Source organism: Hetaerina americana, unplaced genomic scaffold (assembly GCF_022747635.1).
Source record: "Hetaerina americana unplaced genomic scaffold, ioHetAmer1.1.p SCAF_1, whole genome shotgun sequence".
In the NCBI taxonomy this organism is placed as follows: domain Eukaryota; kingdom Metazoa; phylum Arthropoda; class Insecta; order Odonata; family Calopterygidae; genus Hetaerina; species Hetaerina americana.
The window spans coordinates 122860046-122880695 of NW_027286069.1; the positions used below are offsets into that span (position 1 = coordinate 122860046).

Consider the following 20650-nt stretch of genomic DNA (forward strand, 5'->3'; position numbering starts at 1 on the left):
ATTTCCTATTGATACTGATTGACTTGGATGTAATTTTTTTATGTGACAAATCTTATATTTTACTCTTACGAGATGAAATAATAATCAATAAAATTGAGATTACTCGTGACGTACCGTTTGCAAGTTATATTTCGATCCTCGACAGAATTAAAAATTATACTAGAACTAATATTTCAACACTTATAAAGAGAGAGACTGCACTGCGCAGGGAGTTGCGTCAAATATGAAATTCATGTTTGCCACGGTTTCGCGGTTGCCAGCGACATCAGCGGATTTCCTTATAATCTATTTCAAATATTCTATTTTAGATTTGGAAAAAATGATATTATGCTTTTAAATATTCTTAAAACTATTGCTGATACATATAATACATATGGAAAATTACTAAAATATAGTAATGATATTTTAAAATGTTCTCTATTTGTGGATATTGTGTATTTAAATAAAACTGTTAAAACAAATTACCATCGTTGCATCTGCCAATCACATTACGCTTTTTGAAAGTTTGTCTCACGCGGGAGGTACTATTGGAAACCGTTTTGTATAGATGTCTTTAAAGTAGTGTGAAAAGATGGATGGTGGTTCTGATTTTGTATCTGTTTTTAAAATTAATGGAAGACCTCTTCTTCCTCCCGCAGTAAGTAAATATTTTTTAATGTTGCCGTTCGACCATAGACCATATTTGGCTAGTTATGTTAAACATTACAAGTTTGTTGTCAGTCAAATTTGTTATTGAATTATCGCTGTTCAAGTAAGGTATGCGATATTATTAGATCTGCATGAAATCCTTCATAATATGGATAATATTAACGTCGCCACTGGCTGTCCAATTTCACTGGGTTGTCAGTAGTGCTTCGTTTCCAGTTAATGAAATCGGTGCGTTTTGTTTTGCCCGACAAGGTTGAATGAAACTTTCAGGAAAGTAAATGGTGTGTGAAGATTTTATTAATATTAGTAATTGAACTTTGTTTTGACGTAATTTAGGACCTCTTCAATATTGAGTCATTTTATTGATTTTTATGAAAGGTGCACATTATTTCTGTGTGCCAAAAATGTTAGCGATTAAATTTTCATTAAGGGTAGCTGTAAATTTGCTTTTCTTAGCCATTCCAGTGGCAAGACACCAGCATCTTATGCCAGTGTTCTTATATAATATGAAAAATAATTATAATTTTTGGAAGTTAAAGCTGCAAAGTAGTGACGATTGTGGTAACTGGTGGCGATAATTTTTACGTCAGTTCTTATAACTTTCTTAGTTGGTTATTTATTTTCCATTCTTCTTGTTTATCACCAAGTATGTCTTGATTTCTCTCCCTTTACTCTATTTCGTTTTTCTTCCCTTTGTTATGTACACTGGTTTTCCAAGAAGTTTTGATTTGACATTTAACTCCATTAAGTTGGGAACCAACAGCGCCAGGCTGATAAGTCAAACCTTTGGCCTTTGCTTATCTCCTACCTTTGATTACTAGTCTTTCTAATGTTTTCTGAAACGGGATTGCAGCCTTACTAACGTATTTCTTTTATATTTTTCTTTTGTAAAACATTCGGTAGCATGGCTCATACAGGGTATTTGATCAGTCATTCTTCTAATCATAGTAATCCATGTAGTTTGAGCATCTTGTCCCACTTCGCATTGTTTAGAGTAATTAATCCATAATAGAAGATAGTGCTGGTCCGGAAAGATACGGGGGAATAACTCACTTCTTCATTTTCACAGTTATTTGAGAGAAAATTAGTCACCCACCGACCATGATCATACTCACAAGTCTCATAATCTGTTGTGTCATTATGTTGAACCCCCAGTTCCTTTAAGGGTTTCGCTTTTGCCACTTAATGAGGGCGTTTTGTTTTAACTTAAGTTTCACTGGATGAAATAAGAGGTATAAAACTGTTGGGTCTCCTCAATTGGTCTTTTGTCACGAGAACAACTTTTAATTACCTAATTGTCTAGCTCCTTAAGTTTCTGATTTGTAGAGTAAACATAGTGAATTTTTGGGGTAATTACTGAGGGTCTGTTGAAACGCTATATTCAAATCATTATTAATGAATTCATTCTATTGCCTCTCAAGGCTTGCCTGAGCATAAAGATGTTTGACAGTCTCTCCTAAACCATTGATCAATTCTTTCTTGCATTAAAATGCTGTCTGCACTTCCCCGTAGAGTATCAATTTGAGTCTGTGAAAAATCTGATGTCTTAGCAGCATTTTCTAAATACTGGTGCCCTTTTCTCAAAATGAATATCAGATTATTGTAAACGTGTATTTTCAAATTCATATTCCTATAAAAAATTCTAATTAAACAAATTTTTGCATCTCAAAATTAGAGATAAATTTGTCAATTAAGTGTTTCCACAGAATGGATCACTTCATTGAAGCTCGGTTTTTAAATTGGCTTCTGATATTCTTTGTACTGTTTTTACTTCCCTTTTATAAATTGCCAATATTATTTGATATTTTCAGGAAAGTTAATTGGTTAAAGTGGGTGTTAGAATATTAATTCAATTTTGCCTGTAAGTTTTTGAAACTTGTGTTGTTATTTATTTATTCCACATAACATAAATGCAAATATTGGCATTACTTTAGAAAGGAAAACAGAAAACATCCAATGCATGATATATTATTTAATTATGATGTAGAGAAAATAAATAAAACATGGAAACGACATGCAGTACATGTATAAAAAGTGAACCAGAGGATTAGGCACTGATTAGTTTGGGAAGTTCATGCACAGCCAGAGTGATGACACCGCTGGTGATGTTGAAGTTATTTTCAGTTAGCATGTCTGGAAGGGATGCGCACCAAGTTTCAACCAGATCCATCTATTACTTTGTGTCGAGCATGCATTAGAATCCAGCAAGTGAAGTGATTTCCAAAGAAATGGCTTGTGGGATTTATAACTTATTCAAATTAAGAGTTGAATGAGGAAACAAATGTCTTTTTCCTAGAGTTGGAATAATCACATTATTTGGAATGGGTAAACAAACTGAAGCTTTAATTTTTGATTAGACTTTATGAACTGCCATTGTAATAGATTTATCAAAGAAAACTGGATTATTGTAATTAAATATTCAACAATTTTTGCTGAATAAACTAATATGTGTAACATGACAAAAGAAAATTTCTCCTGGGAAGATAATAAATCACAGTTTCTTAGAAAACTTGAATTTGCTGATATACTTACAAAACAAGCCTTAATTTCAGGATGGAGCCTATGTGTTATCAGTGTCATTCTTGCAAGTAAACTGTTATAGATTGAAAGTTTTAAAATTGTCCTCAAAATGAAAGGTTGGTTCTTGTACAAATTGATTAGCTTCAAGTGTGATGTGGTGGAAGTCGGACATAATGGATAACTGATCGTAGCACTTTTCAACTTGATGAAATTTTTTATTTTAAGACTGGGTTTTGATGTATCACATCATCATCAGGTGATGATGTAATACATATATCAATATAATCACCTGATGATGATGTAATACATCAAAACCCAGTCTTAAATTAAATGTTATTTTTTTTTTTTTAAGTAATCTACCGGTTAAGGTAGGTTTTTGGACTGACACAACTACCAAACAAATATTTTATTACTCCTAACAAAACACAAAATCAATCATCCTACTCTATATCAGGTCCCTCTTCATCTCTGAGTACTTCCTTCCTCCCTTCATCCCGTCCAACAACCCTATCCTGTTCCTTCCCTTTCCTCTTTTGCCCAACATTCTACCCTCTATCACAGTCTTCAACATCCCACTGCCGGTCAACACCCCCTTCATCCACTTTTCCTGCCTCCATAGGATTGCTCCCAACAAACCCCTCTCTTCGCCCACCATACCAAGTACTTCCTCATTTGTTTTCTTCTCTGTCCATTTCACCTTCTCCATTCTTCTCCACACCCACATTTCAAAAGCCTCCAATCTACGTCTATCCTCCTGCTTCTATGACCACGTTTCCGCTCCGTACATAGCTACGTTCCATATCAAAGTTTTTACGAGTCTTTTCTTAACATCCTTACTCAAAGTCCCTGTCATCAACTCCCTCCTCCTTGTGAAAGCCTCTTTGCCTAGCGCAATTCTTCTCCTTACGTCCCTACTACTTTGACCGTGTTGGTCCAAAACACTACCGAGATACGTAAACTGTTCTACCTGCTCTAGCTTTTGCCCTCCTATTTTAATGTTAAGCTTGGCCTTTTTCTTTCTAGAAAATCGCATAACCTTTGTTAAATGTTATATTAAGTGCAAAAGTGCTTCGATCAGTTATTCATTAATTCTTGTGTTAGAATTGTAATCCTATAAGGGATTAACTCCAGTAGAAATGGACCAGAAAAAATTGTTAAAATATGTAAAGTGACTGCTTGAGAATGGTGAGAAGATAGTGTTCAAATTGGTCTTTGGATAAATTATAAATCAGAAATCATTTAGTTCCCATTAAATCTTATGAGGGCAAGGATAAACAAATCTCCTCAAAATCATTTCTAGCAGATCCTTATGATGTGCATAATTTGGTGGCAATATGCTTACTCTAATATTGGCAAAATAAGTTGTGAAAATCATCTTAATTATGGTTACATTGCAAAAGTCGGTACACAAAAGAAATCCCTGAGTTTGATTTGGTCTCTAACAAATATTATCTATGTGATTTAAAAAGTAATATTGGGTTTGAATCACTCCCAGAGCTTTGATTTGACAGCATACTAAGGCTAATTGGGTTGCGGTGGTCCCACGTGTCCAAGTTGTCTCATTATTTGGGTACCAGATCTTCCTAGGAATCCATAACCGGCACAGGGAAAGGAACTGGCCCCAATACCCTGCCAAAGTGTGGATTTCACACGCCGTTTAGGGCTTAGTACTGGGTTGCCGAATGAGCCTTCGGGTTGATTACTGTGTTTGAGGCTAAATAAACCTTCATTATTAGTGTGTAAGGAAAAAGTAGTGATTTTACATTGGTGATATGTAATTCATTTATTCTTCATAAATTAATTTCTCATATTGTTGTCATAGTTGTTTATACTCCTTTGGATTCTGAGCAGTCCTCCGTGGAATCGAGTCAGCAGTTAATTCACAGATCATCATGCATGTATCGAATGTGGCTTTACATGTAATTATTAATATTTCAGATGACACCCAGACGGCGGAAGGAGATGCACGAGTACAAGATGAAAGCATTGGCTGTAGAGCGAAGGCTGAAAGAGAAAAAGAAAGGTGAGAGAGTTGTAAAGTTAGAGTTCATTATTTTACATTACGTTTTTCTAATGAAAATGTGAATTTTTAGGGAAGGAAATATTCATTGTATAGACTTAATTATATTTGTGAATCACATTTCAAACTATTATGTTGCCAGGTCTGTCAAAATGGCACCATGTAATCTGTGATGTGCCTTGGTGTTAGGATTACCCAAGTCGTTGTATATATATATAAGGAAATTAATCAGTTGAGTATATCAGGTTTGGAACTTGGGCATACTCGCTAATGTAATTGCAATGTTGGTTTAAGGGTTCAAAATTGTTTATCCTTGTGTATCTCCAGTATTTTGATACATATCTGGATAAGTCAGATATAAAAACAATTTTTATATCAATAAATCACTATCAAATTAAATGTTAATCAAAAGATAAGTATCCTATTTATCTTTACATGACTCTAAAAATTAATTACCCGCCATATTTATTTCATGTATATATAAGTTTCCCATAAAGCCTCCTGTTGAAAACTAGTTTTTATTGAACCAAGGTCTATTTGATGTAATAATTGGAGTAATAGAAGTGTGCCAGCAGTTGAAAAAATATATTGATATTTTTAGCATTTTTCGGAAGATTAATTGGGATTATTCATAGCTTAAACATGCATTTTTTGTTTATTAAGTAATGCAGAGCAGTTTAAAGAAGATCAATTCTAGATTGACCACATTAATTGATGTTTTTTTCTTTCCTATACAAAGTGTTTTTCTAACATATATGATTATAGAAAATGTAAAAATATAATCAACCCGAAAGAGACTGTGGCAGATGCCGCAACAGTAACTTTTAACAGAGTCATCCGCTAATGTGCATTTTGATAAAACAATTTCAGGGTGTAAAAAGCATTCGCCATGACTGGGGTTTGAACCCGGATCCCTCAATGTCTGGTCAAGTGCTTTAGCCAGTTAAGCTATCGAGGCGTCCTCTTAAACTCTTGAGGGATCTGGGTTTGAATCCTAGTCAAGGCAAATGATTTTTGCACTCTTAAATTGTTGTATAAGCAATCCTTTTAACTGTTCTGAAATTGTTTTAGCTATTTCTCAGTTAATTTATGCTTTCTTATGCTCAATTTTTGTGATGTGAAAACTTCACTTAAGTTTTATTGCTACAATTATAAATTTAAAATGCTCTTTTCCATTTCTGATATTGTGTGTTATAGATTAAATGAGTCTGTCTGTTTGTTTGAAGTCTTAAAGTCTCTCAAGCTTTGAGCATAATGGATCATACTGTCAATCTTTTGTTTGATGAAAGCATTTTTTTTGCAGGGCAAAGAAACTCTCCAGGTGTTTCGGCGCACCATGATGAAGATGGAAATAAGGAAAACAAGGAAACAGAAAGAATATATGCAGGCAATACTGATGATTCCATATTTGATGGCAGATATCATACAAAAGTTGTGCTTTCGGAAAGAGAATCTTTCAAAGAAATCCCACCGTTCCTTCAGAAAAGCATAGATAAGAACTCAACCATAGTGTGTGACCTACCGAACTATGGAGATTGTCAAGAAGAAGCATGCAGCGTTGCTCCCACTGAGAGCACCGATCTCCATCCATATTTGAATTCATCTCTTGAGGATGAAATGTGCTCATCTGAAGCCAACTGTGGTGCTGAATGTGGCCCATCACCAAAATACGCCGAAGATTCAACCGATTGTGGCACTGTGGAGTACTACTGTAACAGTGAAGAGAATATGGAGAGAAGCCTTGTTAAAGATGGACCTAAATGTGAATCCACAGACCTCCATGTTTATAGTTTTTCCAGTGAGAAAGCAACCATTATTGACACCACAAGAGTGGTGAGCCATTTGGATTCTCAGTTAACTCATGATGAAATTGCAGCTGAAACGAATGATTTGGCCAGTCCTTGTAGGTGCTCTATGATATGCAATGAGGGTGAGGTGGAAGCCAATGCTGAAGATTTTACGAAATATGAAGCCGGATGCAATTACTCTTCTTTGCCCTCATCGCCCTTACCAAGTGAATCTATATTGGCAAATGAGAGTAATGCGGAGAATGGAGTAACTGGAATCTACAATAAAACTTATGCTTTGAGTGATTGTTTTCGATTGCAGAGTCCGCCTGCTCGCTTAATAAGGACAGGATCTTTTACTTTGGAGACGCCTAGCCCACTGCTCATTGCTAACATTGAACAGTTCACCATAGATGCTCCGAAACACAGTAATTGTCCCTCAAATGCTGCAGAAAGCAACATGGTCTGCAATCAGGCTAATAATTGTGCAGATATGATTACTGAATGTATTTCTTTTGAGAACCGTAGGTCACTGCATCTATCCAGCTCAGAAAATGAGGTTGACAAACTTGAAAGCAAAAGAGCAAACGCAAGAGTTGTTCAGAAGACTAGGGTGGCATCAGTTGACCATTCAAAAAGAGAACCAATGAATGGCGGTAATCCAAGGGTCACTGTATTTGACAGGCTGGCAGCAGATGCTGCCAAAAAAGCTGAAGAGAGAAGGAAATTGAACAAGAAAAGTAATGCGGAAGTTTTTAAGATCCCAAAGAAAGTAACAAAGGCAGCCAGTAGAAGAATGCGCTCCTCACTATCAGCCTCCAACATAAGAATATCCTTGAGTGGAGCTCATAGAAGCAGGTAATATTTTTATATTTATTAGGTATACCATGGTTAACCTTTAGAATGCTAAGCTTTTTCCCCTGCGGCTACTCATTCAGTGCTTGGCAATTTGGGGCATTTATTTAAATTACCCCAGTGAGCATGATGTTGAGGAATTGAAATTTCACTCTGTCCTGTAATAACATGCATATTTTGTGTTTTGCAAATGATGAAAATATTCAAAATTCAATTACAAAATTATCTTCAGTTAAAAATGGGCACAATAGAATACATAAAAGCATCACTTTTTGATTAGGATAATAGAAGTAAGGTTCATTTAAACAAAATGCAACTTGTTGGAACATCAGTTGCTTATGCTCCTCATATAAGTATTGCAATTAAGTTATAAAATCAATAAAAAGAGACGTTTCAGGCAGGTGATATGGCAGAATATCATGATTAATTAAAAGTTGCCAATTTTCCACGAAATATATTTTGTTGAATATAAAAATATTATTTTGTGGAAAATTGGCAATGTTTAAATAATTATGAAATCAAATAATCTTAGCACTTATTTTCTATTGCAAATTTTTTTATGTAATTGAATAAGGACATTTCCACTCACTTGATTCCCTCGTGGGAAAAATGCAAAACATGATTAATATTTGGTTCAAACTTCTGAGATGAATGCTAGCTCTCAAAGAACAGCTGTCTATTAGGTTTTTTATCTCTTGCACTGCTCTTGTGAATTGTTGTTTGGCAGGTTGATGTTAAACGAAGATTGGTGATAAACGGAGGAGGGGCTTCTGTTGAGGGTAGTATTCCACTGATGCATGAGATGCAAAGCGCAGTAGAATGAAAGCTCAACAATTATAAGACTATTAACTTGCGTATATGAGAGTTCACCGGATGGTGACTCAGTGGAAGACGTTTTATCCTCAGCATTATGCAGGGGTATCTAAATATCGAAAATAAAATACATTATGAGTACTGCATCTTTTGGCTCTTCTCTCCAACTGTAAAGATGTACCAGATCTTTCTCATTTTTTCCAAGGATAAGCAAATATACAAACTTTCTGAGCTGAAAAATAATCATAGTATGCCATTGCGATACCCAGGAATAAATTAATTGTAGCTTTTATTTACATACTGTAAAAAGTTTTTAAAAATTTTTACGATACAATTTCTTTCTATTAATATTTCATTTCATCAAAAAAGTTGTTTCTCCGAAAGAAGCCAACTGGGAAAATGTTTCCCTTCCGTCGCGATCGAGTTGGGCGCGGGCCTTTGAAAACCAGCTTAAAATCTACCCGGCACCTGACTCATCGCTTTCGTTGTGTCATTTATTTGTTAATCCTTTCTTGCGCATCACTAATTGGATGACGAGGCATTTGGCTACCTTAAACTAAATGTAATCCCCAACCACTATCTTCCCTCATCTCTCTTGATTTTTTTTCCCTGTGAACCACACATGTTTTTCAAGGTGAACTGGTTTTGCATGCTTCTGAAGTGATATGTTTTGGAAAGTCAGTTGTACTGGAGCTTCCTTTTCCAACTTCCTACCGCTGCCCCTCCCTTAATCACTTACAAATCTTTCCACTATTACCTGTATGGGGGAGTGGGGATATTTAGTAATCAACTCAACTCAATTATATTGAGTTAATTAGTCTGTGAATTTAAAAATTACACCATACAGATTGCAAAATGTTTTACTGAGCAAATATTTTATTAATTCAACTCCAGTAAAAATGCTCTTTAATGCTTCAAATGAAAAAAATGCTTTAAGTCATCCAGAATATACTGGGCTAGGTATTTAGCATATATATTTCACAAAAACTTGATTTTCAAAGAGTTAAAATGTTAGTAGCAATTAATTGACTGATGAATTTCATATACTCCCCAAGAGGTATTTTAGCACAATTCCATCTTGTTGCAAAGTTGATACAGAAATGGGACACCAGCAATTCTGAGGCACTTGGAATTTGTTGACATTAATATTTAGTCTGTCCAAAGCTACGCTAAAAGTGCCCTTGTTAAAAATTCTTCAATTTTTCCAGTGCTAAATAGATGCTGGCAGAGCTTTTACCTACAAATCCCCATGCTTTTTCTACTTCTCTCATTCTAATTTGATCAAAATTGATCGTTTGATGGCGATAAGCAAAACACAATGATCAAGACACGTATTCCTTACCAAATAACTGTCTTAGTTTTCTTCAAATTCATTTGGTACATCAGCTGCTTCAGTATCATATTAAATTGTTCATGATAAGTTTTTTATTCAATTCTCAAGGTGACCTTTCAAAACATTGAGCCTGAAACCATTGATTTCATCATAGGCTTTTAAACTGAAGTAATTTAAAAGCAGTATCACATTTATTTAATAACATTCCTCATTAAAATCAGTGTTTAATATTGTCAAAAATTTATCATTGAAAAATAGTGAAAGTAAGAAAAAGTAGTGATGGGTGGGGTAAGAAATCCAAATGAGGTACACATCAAATGGGTTCATTGAGTTCACTGGTGATGGAATCCAATTGCTCAAGGAGTTATCATTATCTCCAGTCTTCCTCTTAAATATTTTCACTAGGTAATGACCTAAGCAGATGTGTATTATCAGAAGTAAATAATCTTCCATTTGTCTGTATTAATTGTGGTTATTATTAGAGAGAAGCAGTTTTGGATAACAGTTTAGCAATTGATTTTGAATTTATTCAATTATGTAATACTTTGATTACACTTATTAATAGCCAATGACAAAGGCACACTCAAAGGCTGCCCTCAGTTTTCTGTCGGCAATATAATACTTAAGTTGGCTAACTCTGATGGAAAAACATATTCACTCCTCGCCAGAATTATGTAGAACCTAGAATTCACTTAAACATACTTAAAAATTACTGTTTTGTGAAAAAATAGAATGCAAAAAATGACTTTAAAGTTCTTTTTCAGAGAATAATTTTTATATTTGAAAAAAATCTGATTGTAACACCAATTGTATCTGTCCAATGAGTAGCAGCATTAAATTGGGTAAATCTGTGGAATCTGCAGTGTAAGGCAGGTAAATACTGGCTTACCTGTGAAGATAATGGGATGCCTAATAGGATGGCAAATGCCATTATTGTGGCCATACTAGAGTATTGTATGAAATGGTGAAACTTATAATTTAGTCCTTCTAAGAGTGTGTTATATTTGAAATGATTTTCACTATGGATATCCAGCAAAGTCACACCTGACACTCTGTAGTCAATTTAATCTTGATCAAGTGCATGAAAGTGAATAAACGACAGAGAGCATTGCTCTAGCCATCATGATGAAATGGCAATTTTGCCCTTGCTACAAAGAGTTCAAATAATAAACTTGTCAAAACTGATCCAAGCGGAGTAAGCAAAGGGATTTGATAAGTGATAACAATTGTCTGGAAATGTCCATTTATAGTGTCACCTTCACCAGAGAACTTGGCGAGCTCATTAGTGTGTGTCTTAGAACTGATTTCCGTTTCCTCTGTTGTAGACACTATGATAGATGCTGAATTAGGTGGTGATTCAAATAATTAAGATTGCCTTTATGCATCTCTGCAACAAATTTTGCTCTGTTTTCTTTCTACTGCTTGATGTTGATGTTTGTTTTAGGTCCGATACCTTGGCCTCCAAGCGTTCTAACTCGGAAGCCAATGTTTCAAGTGCCCATGTAAAGAGTGCTCCCAGTTCTTTTAAAAAGCCAAATATGTTGACTCAAGTGGTGTCAAAACCTCTTCTTCGAAAGCCTGTTGTGATGAATGCTAGGACTTCTATGAGTCACAATGTAGACCCTGTTGTAAATATTCCAGAAGATATGAAGCCTTTACTCCATGTTGAAAAAGGTAGATATATGTATGTACAAAAGGTGCATAGACTTGTGTTTATAATACTTACTAAATTTGTGTGTGCTATGTTGTATGTCATACTGGAAAACTTAGTCTATTTCCTGTGAATTTAATCTTGTTTTGTAAAAGAAATTGAATCTTACAAATGAGTAATTTTATCATGAAAACTGAATGTATAAGTGTGTAAGAATATGAATATTTTTTCACATTCAGATTGATCTCTTTGCATTTTTATTAATTCGGACTGTAAATTCCATGGGATAAATTAAAAATTGTTGTGGGAAACTTAATGCTTTTTTTTCAATTTTTATTTTATGGTTCGTAATGTCCTTTTTCAGATTCACGGTCATCTGACTGCTTAGATAAATGTGCATTAGCCAAACCTCCAACAACTCATGACATTCTAACATCATTCCCCAGTTCCACCAATGATGTTCATGAAATTGAAGTGAACCGCACTAAAAGAATGATATATTCTGTCCAAACAAGCCCCATATCTCCACCTCTTCCACTCAAGTCAAATGAGCTTGCGGTCACTGGGAGAGGAGATGAAATGACAGCATTGCAGGGAGGAGGAAGGCAGAGGCGACGTTGGTCTGTAGGCTGGAGTGGTTGGGTATCATCTGCCGTGGAGCAGCAACCTGATTCACAGCCGAGTGATTTAGAAGGTTGCGTCAGTGATGGGCCATTGGAACCAGAGTGTGAAGGGTTGGAAGTGCCGGTGTCAGAATTGGAACACGATTCGCATGATGTGTGCATTCATACATCAGTGGGAAGTATAACCGTGCCTCTGCACGAGGTCCAGAAAAGCCAAGTAAGCCATGAAAATAATGATGAAACAGAATTGCCCTCTCCTGATACAGTGAAGAGCCAAGAGAAAATGACTAATTCGGAAACACTTATTGTGGAAAACATTATCTCAAGTAGTCCTCAAAGTAGCAGTTGTGACCTGAATGATGACAGTGTCCAGAGTTTTGCAGATGATAAGATGAAAGAGTCATTGGTAAATACACCTAAAGAAGCTTCTTGCATCATTACTCAAAATGTTACGCCCATGTCTGAGAGAAATAGGGGAAGCTCTGTGCTTTTCACTCCTTTGGATAACCCCTCTAATGATAACTCTGTGTCTTGTGGTGAAATTTTCGTGCAACCTGTAAAAATCCTACCCTCTCTTGAAAAAACATTATACTTAATGCCTGATTCCCCTGTTGGTACTGTGGGCATCAAGGAGACTGCTTTGAAGCTCCTAGGATGTTTAGTTGAGGAGCAAGATAAAGCAATGGCGAAACTTCTTGATGATCAAAGACAACAAGCTGAGAAAATGAAGGAACAATTTAAAGTACAGCAGAAATGCCTTGTTGAGAGGGTGGCTAATTTGGTAACCTCTCTTTCTACACCTCAAAGCAGGAAATCCAAAATGCCACACTGCCATAAACATGGTGAGGAAAACATACCTGCCCCTGAAGAAAATGTGATTATTTCAAAAACCCCTCCAATGTGTGACCAACGTTTATCAGTCCCTCCGCCCTTAACTCCTCCCACAGTATCAAGAATTCCTATTGATTCTGGAAACCATCTTTCTCCTCCTCCTTGTTCATCTCAGCTAGAATTGTCATCGCAACTCAGACTTGATGACATTTTAGTTGCTAAGTCTTCAAAAGACATTGTGAATGAGCTGGAAAGCCAATTAATTAAATTTTCTCAAAAAGAAGATTTGCCTTTGGTAGAAAATAGTTGTTGCCAAGTGTGCCTTTCAGTTCAAAGTAACTGTAGATGTTCTCAAGAAGAAAGTAATTGCTCCTCAACTATTAGAGAGGAAATAACTACATTGTCTGTTGGTTCCATGGACCACACGACTTTTACTGCCAGTGATGGAGGTGTTTGTGATACAGAATGCAGTAAAATTAAAGATAAAATAGTATGTTCAAGTTCACCTTTTCAGGACCAAAATTATTGTAACCTAACCCATTCTTCAGTAAAACATGAGAAAAATGTGTCTACGAGTCTTTCATCAGTGAAAACCGATTCTGCACTTCAGGATGGAGTTTTAGATTTGTCTGAAATTCTGGATATGGAAACTGGGCGCAAATGTGGGAACATTAGGGGCCAAAATTCACCCTGTAGCATTGACAAGAGCAAAAGGAACTTTGAAGGAATGCATAGCAGTCCTCTCTTGCCCGCATCTCATTCAGTAAAAACCAAAGATGCCAATCCTGCCGTCAGCCCAAAGGAAAATTTGTCATTGTATCGGCAAATTTATGAGCAAGACTTGAAGAGACTTAAGTCATTTGAATCTAACGCCAAAAAAGAAAGCAAGTATATTGATGGGCTCTCGGAAAGTGATGGAGGGTCATCCATGAAAGATAATTTAAAGAGCCCAGAAAAACGGACAGTCACGTCCGATAAGTTATCCTCTCCACAAAGGAAGACGGATGAGAGTGAAAGAAAAGAAGTCCAGTTGGACATGTTACCTGATTTAAGAAGCGATATCCTCCGAGCATATCTTGGATCACAAACTCCGTCCACAGGTCCTGTTTTTCTTCAAACTCCAGTGCCTTCAGTGGCATGTCCATACCAAGTGAGGCCTACTAGTTCAACTCCTGAAGAACTTGGTACAAATAGTACAGTCCTTATTTTATTACCGCCAAAGGAAGTTGACTGTTTGAAAGATGGGCACAGTCCTGCATCACTTGATCCAGTTATTCAGGAGAACCTTGAGTGCCAAGAAAGCTTGGACTTAAGTCCAAATGAACTGCATCTCTCAATTGGGTCCTCCTCAAGTAGCAGCATGTCTTTGCCTCATGAGCCCCGTCAGACCTTTTCAGAAAGCAATCCAAGTGCAACTGACAGTCATAGCTCGGAACATTACACGATGGCATCTTCGAAGTGCTTCGGTGAGGATTCGAGCAGACTTGACCACAGTATGCTCTTGAAATTTGGAAAACTAAGTGCATTGATTAGAGGGTACTTGACCCGACGACTCTTGAAGACTGAAAAAGTACGTAGAATAAAAATTACCATCAGGGATTTGATGGTGACAGCTTTGAAAGTTCATTCAGAAGTTTCACAGGAAGATGAGGTGAATCCAAATGATGTCCGGTTGCACGGCCAGATTTTAGCCGAGGTGAGTGGTCGATGTAGAATTGTTTAATCCAAAGCAGGTTTATTTTTCTAAAGAAAGTTCATAGAATCGTTCAAATTTTCATGAGCAGGTTCGTTAGAAACTCAAGTGCGTGCCTAAGTGTAGAGGGTGGCCACATTTCTGAAAAACATTAAAATGCTTTAGATTTTGAAAGGGTCTAGAAATGACAAAAATATTGTAAAATTTTATCATAATTACAGTGAAAAATGTATTTTTGCCTGATAATAAGCATTTTTTTTAGTGCTATTGCAGAATGCAGTGTGTCCCATTCTGTTTGAGTGAACTTTCAGCAATGTTCAATGCCAAAGTGGCATGATGTGCTTCTCAGGCTTGAGAAACGATTTGGAAGTTCAATAGCTAACAGGGCTTGGGTGCAAGATTTAGATTTGTTTGTTGGAAATGAGTGATAAATAATATTCGTGATAGTTGCCAAGTTTCCCGGCTCCATAGATGCACTCTTTTAAATCTGAAATCAGCCTGGATCTTATGAGCCAGGGGTATGACTTCAACATACGACAGTAATCTCAGAAGTACCTGACCCAACAAAGAAAACACAAAAATTTTGGAAAAAAAATGTATTTATTGTTCAACATAATCTCCGTTCAGCTTTATGCACTTTTCCCAGGAATGTTCAATAAGTTTGTTACCCTATTTATAATAAGAACTGTCTTGCTCCTCAAAATAGCCATTTACTGCCGACATCACTTCTTCACGGCTGGAAAATCTTTGGCCGTCGAGCCATTTTTCAAGTTTGCGAACAGATGGGGCTAAATCTGGCGAATATGGTGCATGAGGTAGCAATTCAAACTTTAATCCATGAATTTTGGCCATTGCAATAACGGATTTGTGAGGTGGTGCATTGTCTTGATGAAACATCACTTTCTTCTTAGCCAAATTCGGCTGCTTTTGCTTGATTTCTTCGCTCAAATGTTGCAATAAGTTTGCGTAATACTCACCGTTGATAGTTTTTCCTTTTTCAAGTTAGTAAATGAAAATTATTTCACGTGCATCCCAAAAAACCGACGCCATGACCTTGCATGCAGATGAAACAGTCTTTGCCTTATTTGGAGTCGGTTCTCCCTTTTGAATCCATAGTTTTTGTCTCGGATGTCAAGTAATGGACCCATGTTTCATCCATGGTATTGAAACAGTGCAAAAATTCTGCTTTGTTGTTGTGAAACTTTGCTAAACACAAAACGTGGCACCCATTTTGGGCACAGCTTTCTGATGTCCAAATTTTCAGCAAATTTGCAGTGTACCACACTTTTTGAAATGCCTGCTACGTCTGCTAGCTTGCGCCTTTTCAGTCGACGATCATCCAGTATTACTTTGCGGATTTTCTTCACTGTTTCTGGAGACGTCACCTCATTTGGTCGACCAATGCGATGCTCGTCTTGACAGCTCGTACGACCTCATTTAAACTCTGCTACCCAATATTTTACTGTTGTAAATAAAGGAGAAGACTCACCCAGAGTAGAATCGAGATCAGATTTTATAATTGTTGGGCTGAGGCCTTTCAAATAAAAGTATTGTATCACATAACGATGACCAATTTTCTCCATTTTCACAAATTCACTGAAAACGTTCACTATTGATGGCTGCCTAACAAATACTAAACAACGCAGTGTCTTCAAACTTGAAGCATGTGTTTTCTAGATTGCATGTTTTTTATACAGTGATATTTTTTTAAATGACCACCGCCATCTCTAGGTCAGGCCGGGTACTTCTGGGACCACCCTCGTATGCGTGTCAACCAATTCAATGGAAAAGTACTTACTGTTGAGTATTTTTTCCTGGTGGGGCATAGGAAATGAGTGCCTTTAATACTTTGATAATATCACTGTTTTGAGTCAAGTGTCAAGCAGCAGAGTTTCAATATTTTGTTGGAAGTACTTCCTAAACAATTACCAAATAAACCGTAAATGTATAAAATGTAGCATCTTGAGTTTCATCTCACATATGGTGCTTCTGGGAAACTTGTGCGTCGGGCTAACAGGGACATCGCCCCTCTGCTGATACAGGCATACAAACATTGTATCTCTCCCAATAAACTGAGTAGTGTACTGGCATTCACTCAAGTGATGGCTTCAGTGAATGTAGGTGGGCTTACAAAAGCTGAGGATAACATTGCTGTATAATTAACCATGACTAGCGAACTCATGTAGTCACCATAATACTTATTAAAAAATTAAAATTGATGTGAGAGGATTATTAAGCACTAGTCTCACAGTGGATTCCTAATTTCACTTTGTCTCTGGCATCAGCTTAGTCTTTGGATTGCTTCTTTTCCATAGGTCTTTTCCAGGTTTACATTCATGATTTTACACAATATTTACTCTGTGCATAGTCTAACATAAGTTTCATATGTTTTCAGCTAAATGCTACTTGTGAAGAATTCCATCGTGTATTCTTCGAGATGACAAAATCCGAGCAAATGGCAGTCATCTCTGCTGACCGTCGGAGACTATTATCTTCATCAGGGTCCATAGCTGTTGTTGATGCCGTTCAAGTCATCACTCCTCGTCCAGCCCTCTTGTCTGCCGTTACACTGAAAACACTTCAACGTCGTTTCAGCATGTATTCCCCAAAAAATGGGTATGGGAATAAAATTTTTCCATTGTTTTTTTTATTTTAAATGATTATGTTGTTTAATGTCTAATTCATTGTCTTTATCAGTGTTGAGGAGGCAGAAAAAAAGAGTGATGGAAAACAACCAACCAAAAAGAAAATGTCCTCTGTTGGTCTGGGAGCTGGCCAGAGAATGACGAAGAATGCAAAAGGAAGGGAGAGAACTTCCGCTCGATCAACGAGTAGAGCATTTTCAATTTCAGAAGATGCTAGTAAGTAAACATATTATTTTAATAAAATCCTTTCCTAAAGGAAGCTTTCTCAAAATTAGAATTATAGTTCTCCCTCATTTCCTTGTTTTCACTATTTTCAATTAGATACAATTTCTTTTCAATTCAACTTAAATATAATTTCTCGAGATGAAAGATGAATCATGTGAATTAAGAAGGGGGGATTCAGAGATTCATCCTTGTGTAGTCAAATGCAATAGTTCCAACATGATGATTAGTGTCTTCCTACCATGTAATAACTGGAAATTCCTGTGTATGAATGCCATTCCGGAATGTGAGAATAGTGAGGTGGTTGCATGCTCAAGGCTGTGACCATTGTCTTTCTACAGCCTATTGGCTGAGTTGTTAAACCTGAGAACAGCACACTTGTGGAGAAATTATTGAAGAATGGGTATAAGTGCATGATCCCTCTTAATTCAACATGGCTCATAATTAAAGGGCATCTACTATGGCTCTTTCGTTTTTTCCAGTCACGGCAGGCTCTCCAAACACATTGTACATGTAACCTTTTCTGGACATCATTTCTGCTCCAGATTTCTGTTCAACCATCCAAATTTGGTGTGTGTGGTCCTGTAGCTTTGCCTCCAGAAGTCCTCTTCTTCACAAGTTTCCTTTCTAGCAATAAGTCTCTTTTAAAGTGTTCATTTATGATTTTCTGTCTTGTAATTAAACGATTTTTAATGCCATATTACATTCTGTGATTAATCACCCTTCCACATAAAATATTTAGAAATTGGAAAAGACTGAATGATGTAGTTGATGACAGAGACGAAGACTACTACAATTTTCTGCTGAATAAAGATTTAGTCTCCACTAGTTTCGATCCACTACATCACTTTCAAGGGATGTAGTGCATCGAAACTCTTGAATAAATCTTTATTTAGTGGAAAATTGTAGTAGTCTTTGTCTCTGTTATTATGCAACAGTCCCACCACATCGCACCTGAATCTGTAATTTATAATGATATAGTTCATAATGCATCATTTAAATGTTAAGGTAATTGAAATAATATGTATTTATGAATAATTTTTATAAATTTAGCACAATACATACACAATAATACACGAGAGTTTCATGTCGTTTGGCTTTCAGCTGCTGTGGCTTTTTTCATCCAACTTATCAAGTTTAACTTAACTTAACAAGGCTTATCAATGAATTGACAGTTTTACAGTGTTTTATAGTAGTTTTGATAGCAGGCTCCATCTTTTTGCTGACGATGCGGTGATTTATGGGGACATTCGAAGTCGCGATGACAGAATCACGTTAGCTAACGACCTAAATGCAATCCAGACTTGGTGCGATACATGGCAATTGGAATTAAATTTAAAAAAATTCGTAGCAATACATTGTTGGGAAAGGAGGAATTCCATCCCATTTAGTTACAAAGTGAAACAAACAGAAATCGCAAGGATAGATTCCTTTAAATACTTGGGTGTAACAATTACTCACGATCTGTCCTGGGGAAAGCACATACGGGAAATATTCGGTCGCGCTAATAAAAAATTGGGATTTGTAAAAAGAGTGCTGGGTAAATGTGACGAAAAAGTGAAGGAACGATGTTTTCTTGCCCTAGTCAGGCCCCACCTAGAGTATGCTGCCAGCATATGGGATCCTCAAGAGATAAATTTAATTTCGGAATTGGAACTAGTTCAGTGGAGGGGGGCTAGATTTGTCAAAAATTGCTATGACCAACGCAGTAGCGTAACTACTTTGCTAGAAAATTTAGGCTGGGATTCCCTTACACAGCGGCGTTTACAATATAGATTAAACTTATTAAAAACATTTAAAGTTGGATCCTTTTCCGATGACATCAAGAACATAATACGAACCCCAACGTATTACGGGCGGAGGGATCACGAATGTAAGATTAGGGAGATTGACTGCAGGACAGACAGATTTAAATGGTCATTTTTTCCGAGAACAATAAGAGACCAGAATGCTTGTAATCGATATCCCCCAGGAGCCGGCTCGACATATTACAAGTATTAACCTACAAGGTAGCGACTGCGCATGGTTATACGATCATTTTTATATATATATTTTTTTTGCAGGTTCCCCTTACCTTTCCCCATCCATTTGAAAAACCCTAACCCCCTCATCCCTTACCCTTTCCTCCTGGTGCTGCACCCCCTGCCACACACCTTTTTGGTGGCTTGCAGGGTATTGATGTTGATGTAGATAGTGTTATAATTTCTCCTGAAATTTAATTTTGATTATGAATAATATTTTACTTTACATTGTTGTTGTGTACCACATATTGAAACAAATTTTTGGAAAGGTGATTAAAAATTTTTGTTTAATTCTTTCCCTGAATATGATGAAAACTTTATAGAATCTGCATATTGAAATGATTCTGCCCTTCTTACTTGTATGTTCACTGGAAAACATAAGGCCACTAATTTGTTTGTTAATGCTATGATTATCTTCTCCTTAAGCTTCAAACTCAGTGAGCAGAAATGTGAAGGCTAGCAATGTGCCATTGACTCGCAGAGGACATGTGCCATCCAAGGCTTCCAAAAAGAAAAGGAGATCTGCAAGTGCTGGTGAAATAAACAGAAAGCCATGGCGCTGAACAAGATGGAAATGTTTCGGATATTTTCATTTCTCTCAATGGAAACAATATTCAACTATTTTCAATGGCAACTATGATCTAGTTGCTTTCAGTGTTTCTGTATTTTCAATGGTTTCCATTCCATTGTAATTTCATTCATTGTATCATTGTTTAATGTATATTTGAACTTTTTCATTTTTGTACTGCATTTATTCTGCACCAACAAAGCATTGAGAAAAAATAAACTACTTTTTATGAGTGAAAACAAGAAAATTCAGCAGCAGTTTTATTTATTATAATTTGAACATATAACAAACAAAGGTTAGGAAGTTGTTTGCAGTTTCTGGGAGATCAATGCTCCAGATTTATTGGATATTTTTACGAATAACCTTTTGATAAGGAAAACAGGTAGCTCAATGAAAGAAGCATCTAAAAACCTTAGATTA

General features: G+C 36.3%; 2 protein-coding genes across 2 annotated transcripts; both read left to right on the forward strand.

Moving 5' to 3' along the window:
- Nucleotides 1–544: 544 nt before the first annotated feature.
- On the forward strand, nt 545–13476 carry LOC139697633 (uro-adherence factor A-like). Its single transcript, XM_071596460.1, has 6 exons — nt 545–637; nt 5107–5191; nt 6492–7833; nt 11421–11650; nt 11992–13319; nt 13411–13476. The coding sequence occupies exons 1-6, from the start codon at nt 572–574 to the stop codon at nt 13474–13476; spliced, it is 3117 nt and encodes a 1038-aa protein (XP_071452561.1). The 5' UTR covers nt 545–571.
- Nucleotides 13419–20434, forward strand: Cp110 (Centriolar coiled coil protein 110kDa). The gene is made up of 4 exons (XM_071584303.1): nt 13419–14777; nt 17170–17390; nt 17472–17635; nt 20089–20434. The coding sequence occupies exons 1-4, from the start codon at nt 13497–13499 to the stop codon at nt 20223–20225; spliced, it is 1803 nt and encodes a 600-aa protein (XP_071440404.1). The 5' UTR covers nt 13419–13496; the 3' UTR covers nt 20226–20434.
- The last annotated feature ends 216 nt before the right edge of the window (nt 20435–20650 follow it).

What these genes read in the sequence shown, in the direction of transcription:
- LOC139697633 (XM_071596460.1), top strand. Translation starts at nt 572, where the DNA reads ATGGATGGTGGTTCTGATTTTGTATCTGTTTTTAAAATTAATGGAAGA. An exon ending in GACCTCTTCTTCCTCCCGCA is followed by an intron (nt 638 to 5,106) that starts GTAAGTAAATAT and finishes TTAATATTTCAG; the next exon opens with ATGACACCCAGACGGCGGAA. An exon ending in AGTGGAGCTCATAGAAGCAG is followed by an intron (nt 7,834 to 11,420) that starts GTAATATTTTTA and finishes TGTTTGTTTTAG; the next exon opens with GTCCGATACCTTGGCCTCCA.
- Cp110 (XM_071584303.1), top strand. Translation starts at nt 13,497, where the DNA reads ATGGACCACACGACTTTTACTGCCAGTGATGGAGGTGTTTGTGATACA. An exon ending in ACGGCCAGATTTTAGCCGAG is followed by an intron (nt 14,778 to 17,169) that starts GTGAGTGGTCGA and finishes ATATGTTTTCAG; the next exon opens with CTAAATGCTACTTGTGAAGA. An exon ending in TTCAATTTCAGAAGATGCTA is followed by an intron (nt 17,636 to 20,088) that starts GTAAGTAAACAT and finishes CTTCTCCTTAAG; the next exon opens with CTTCAAACTCAGTGAGCAGA.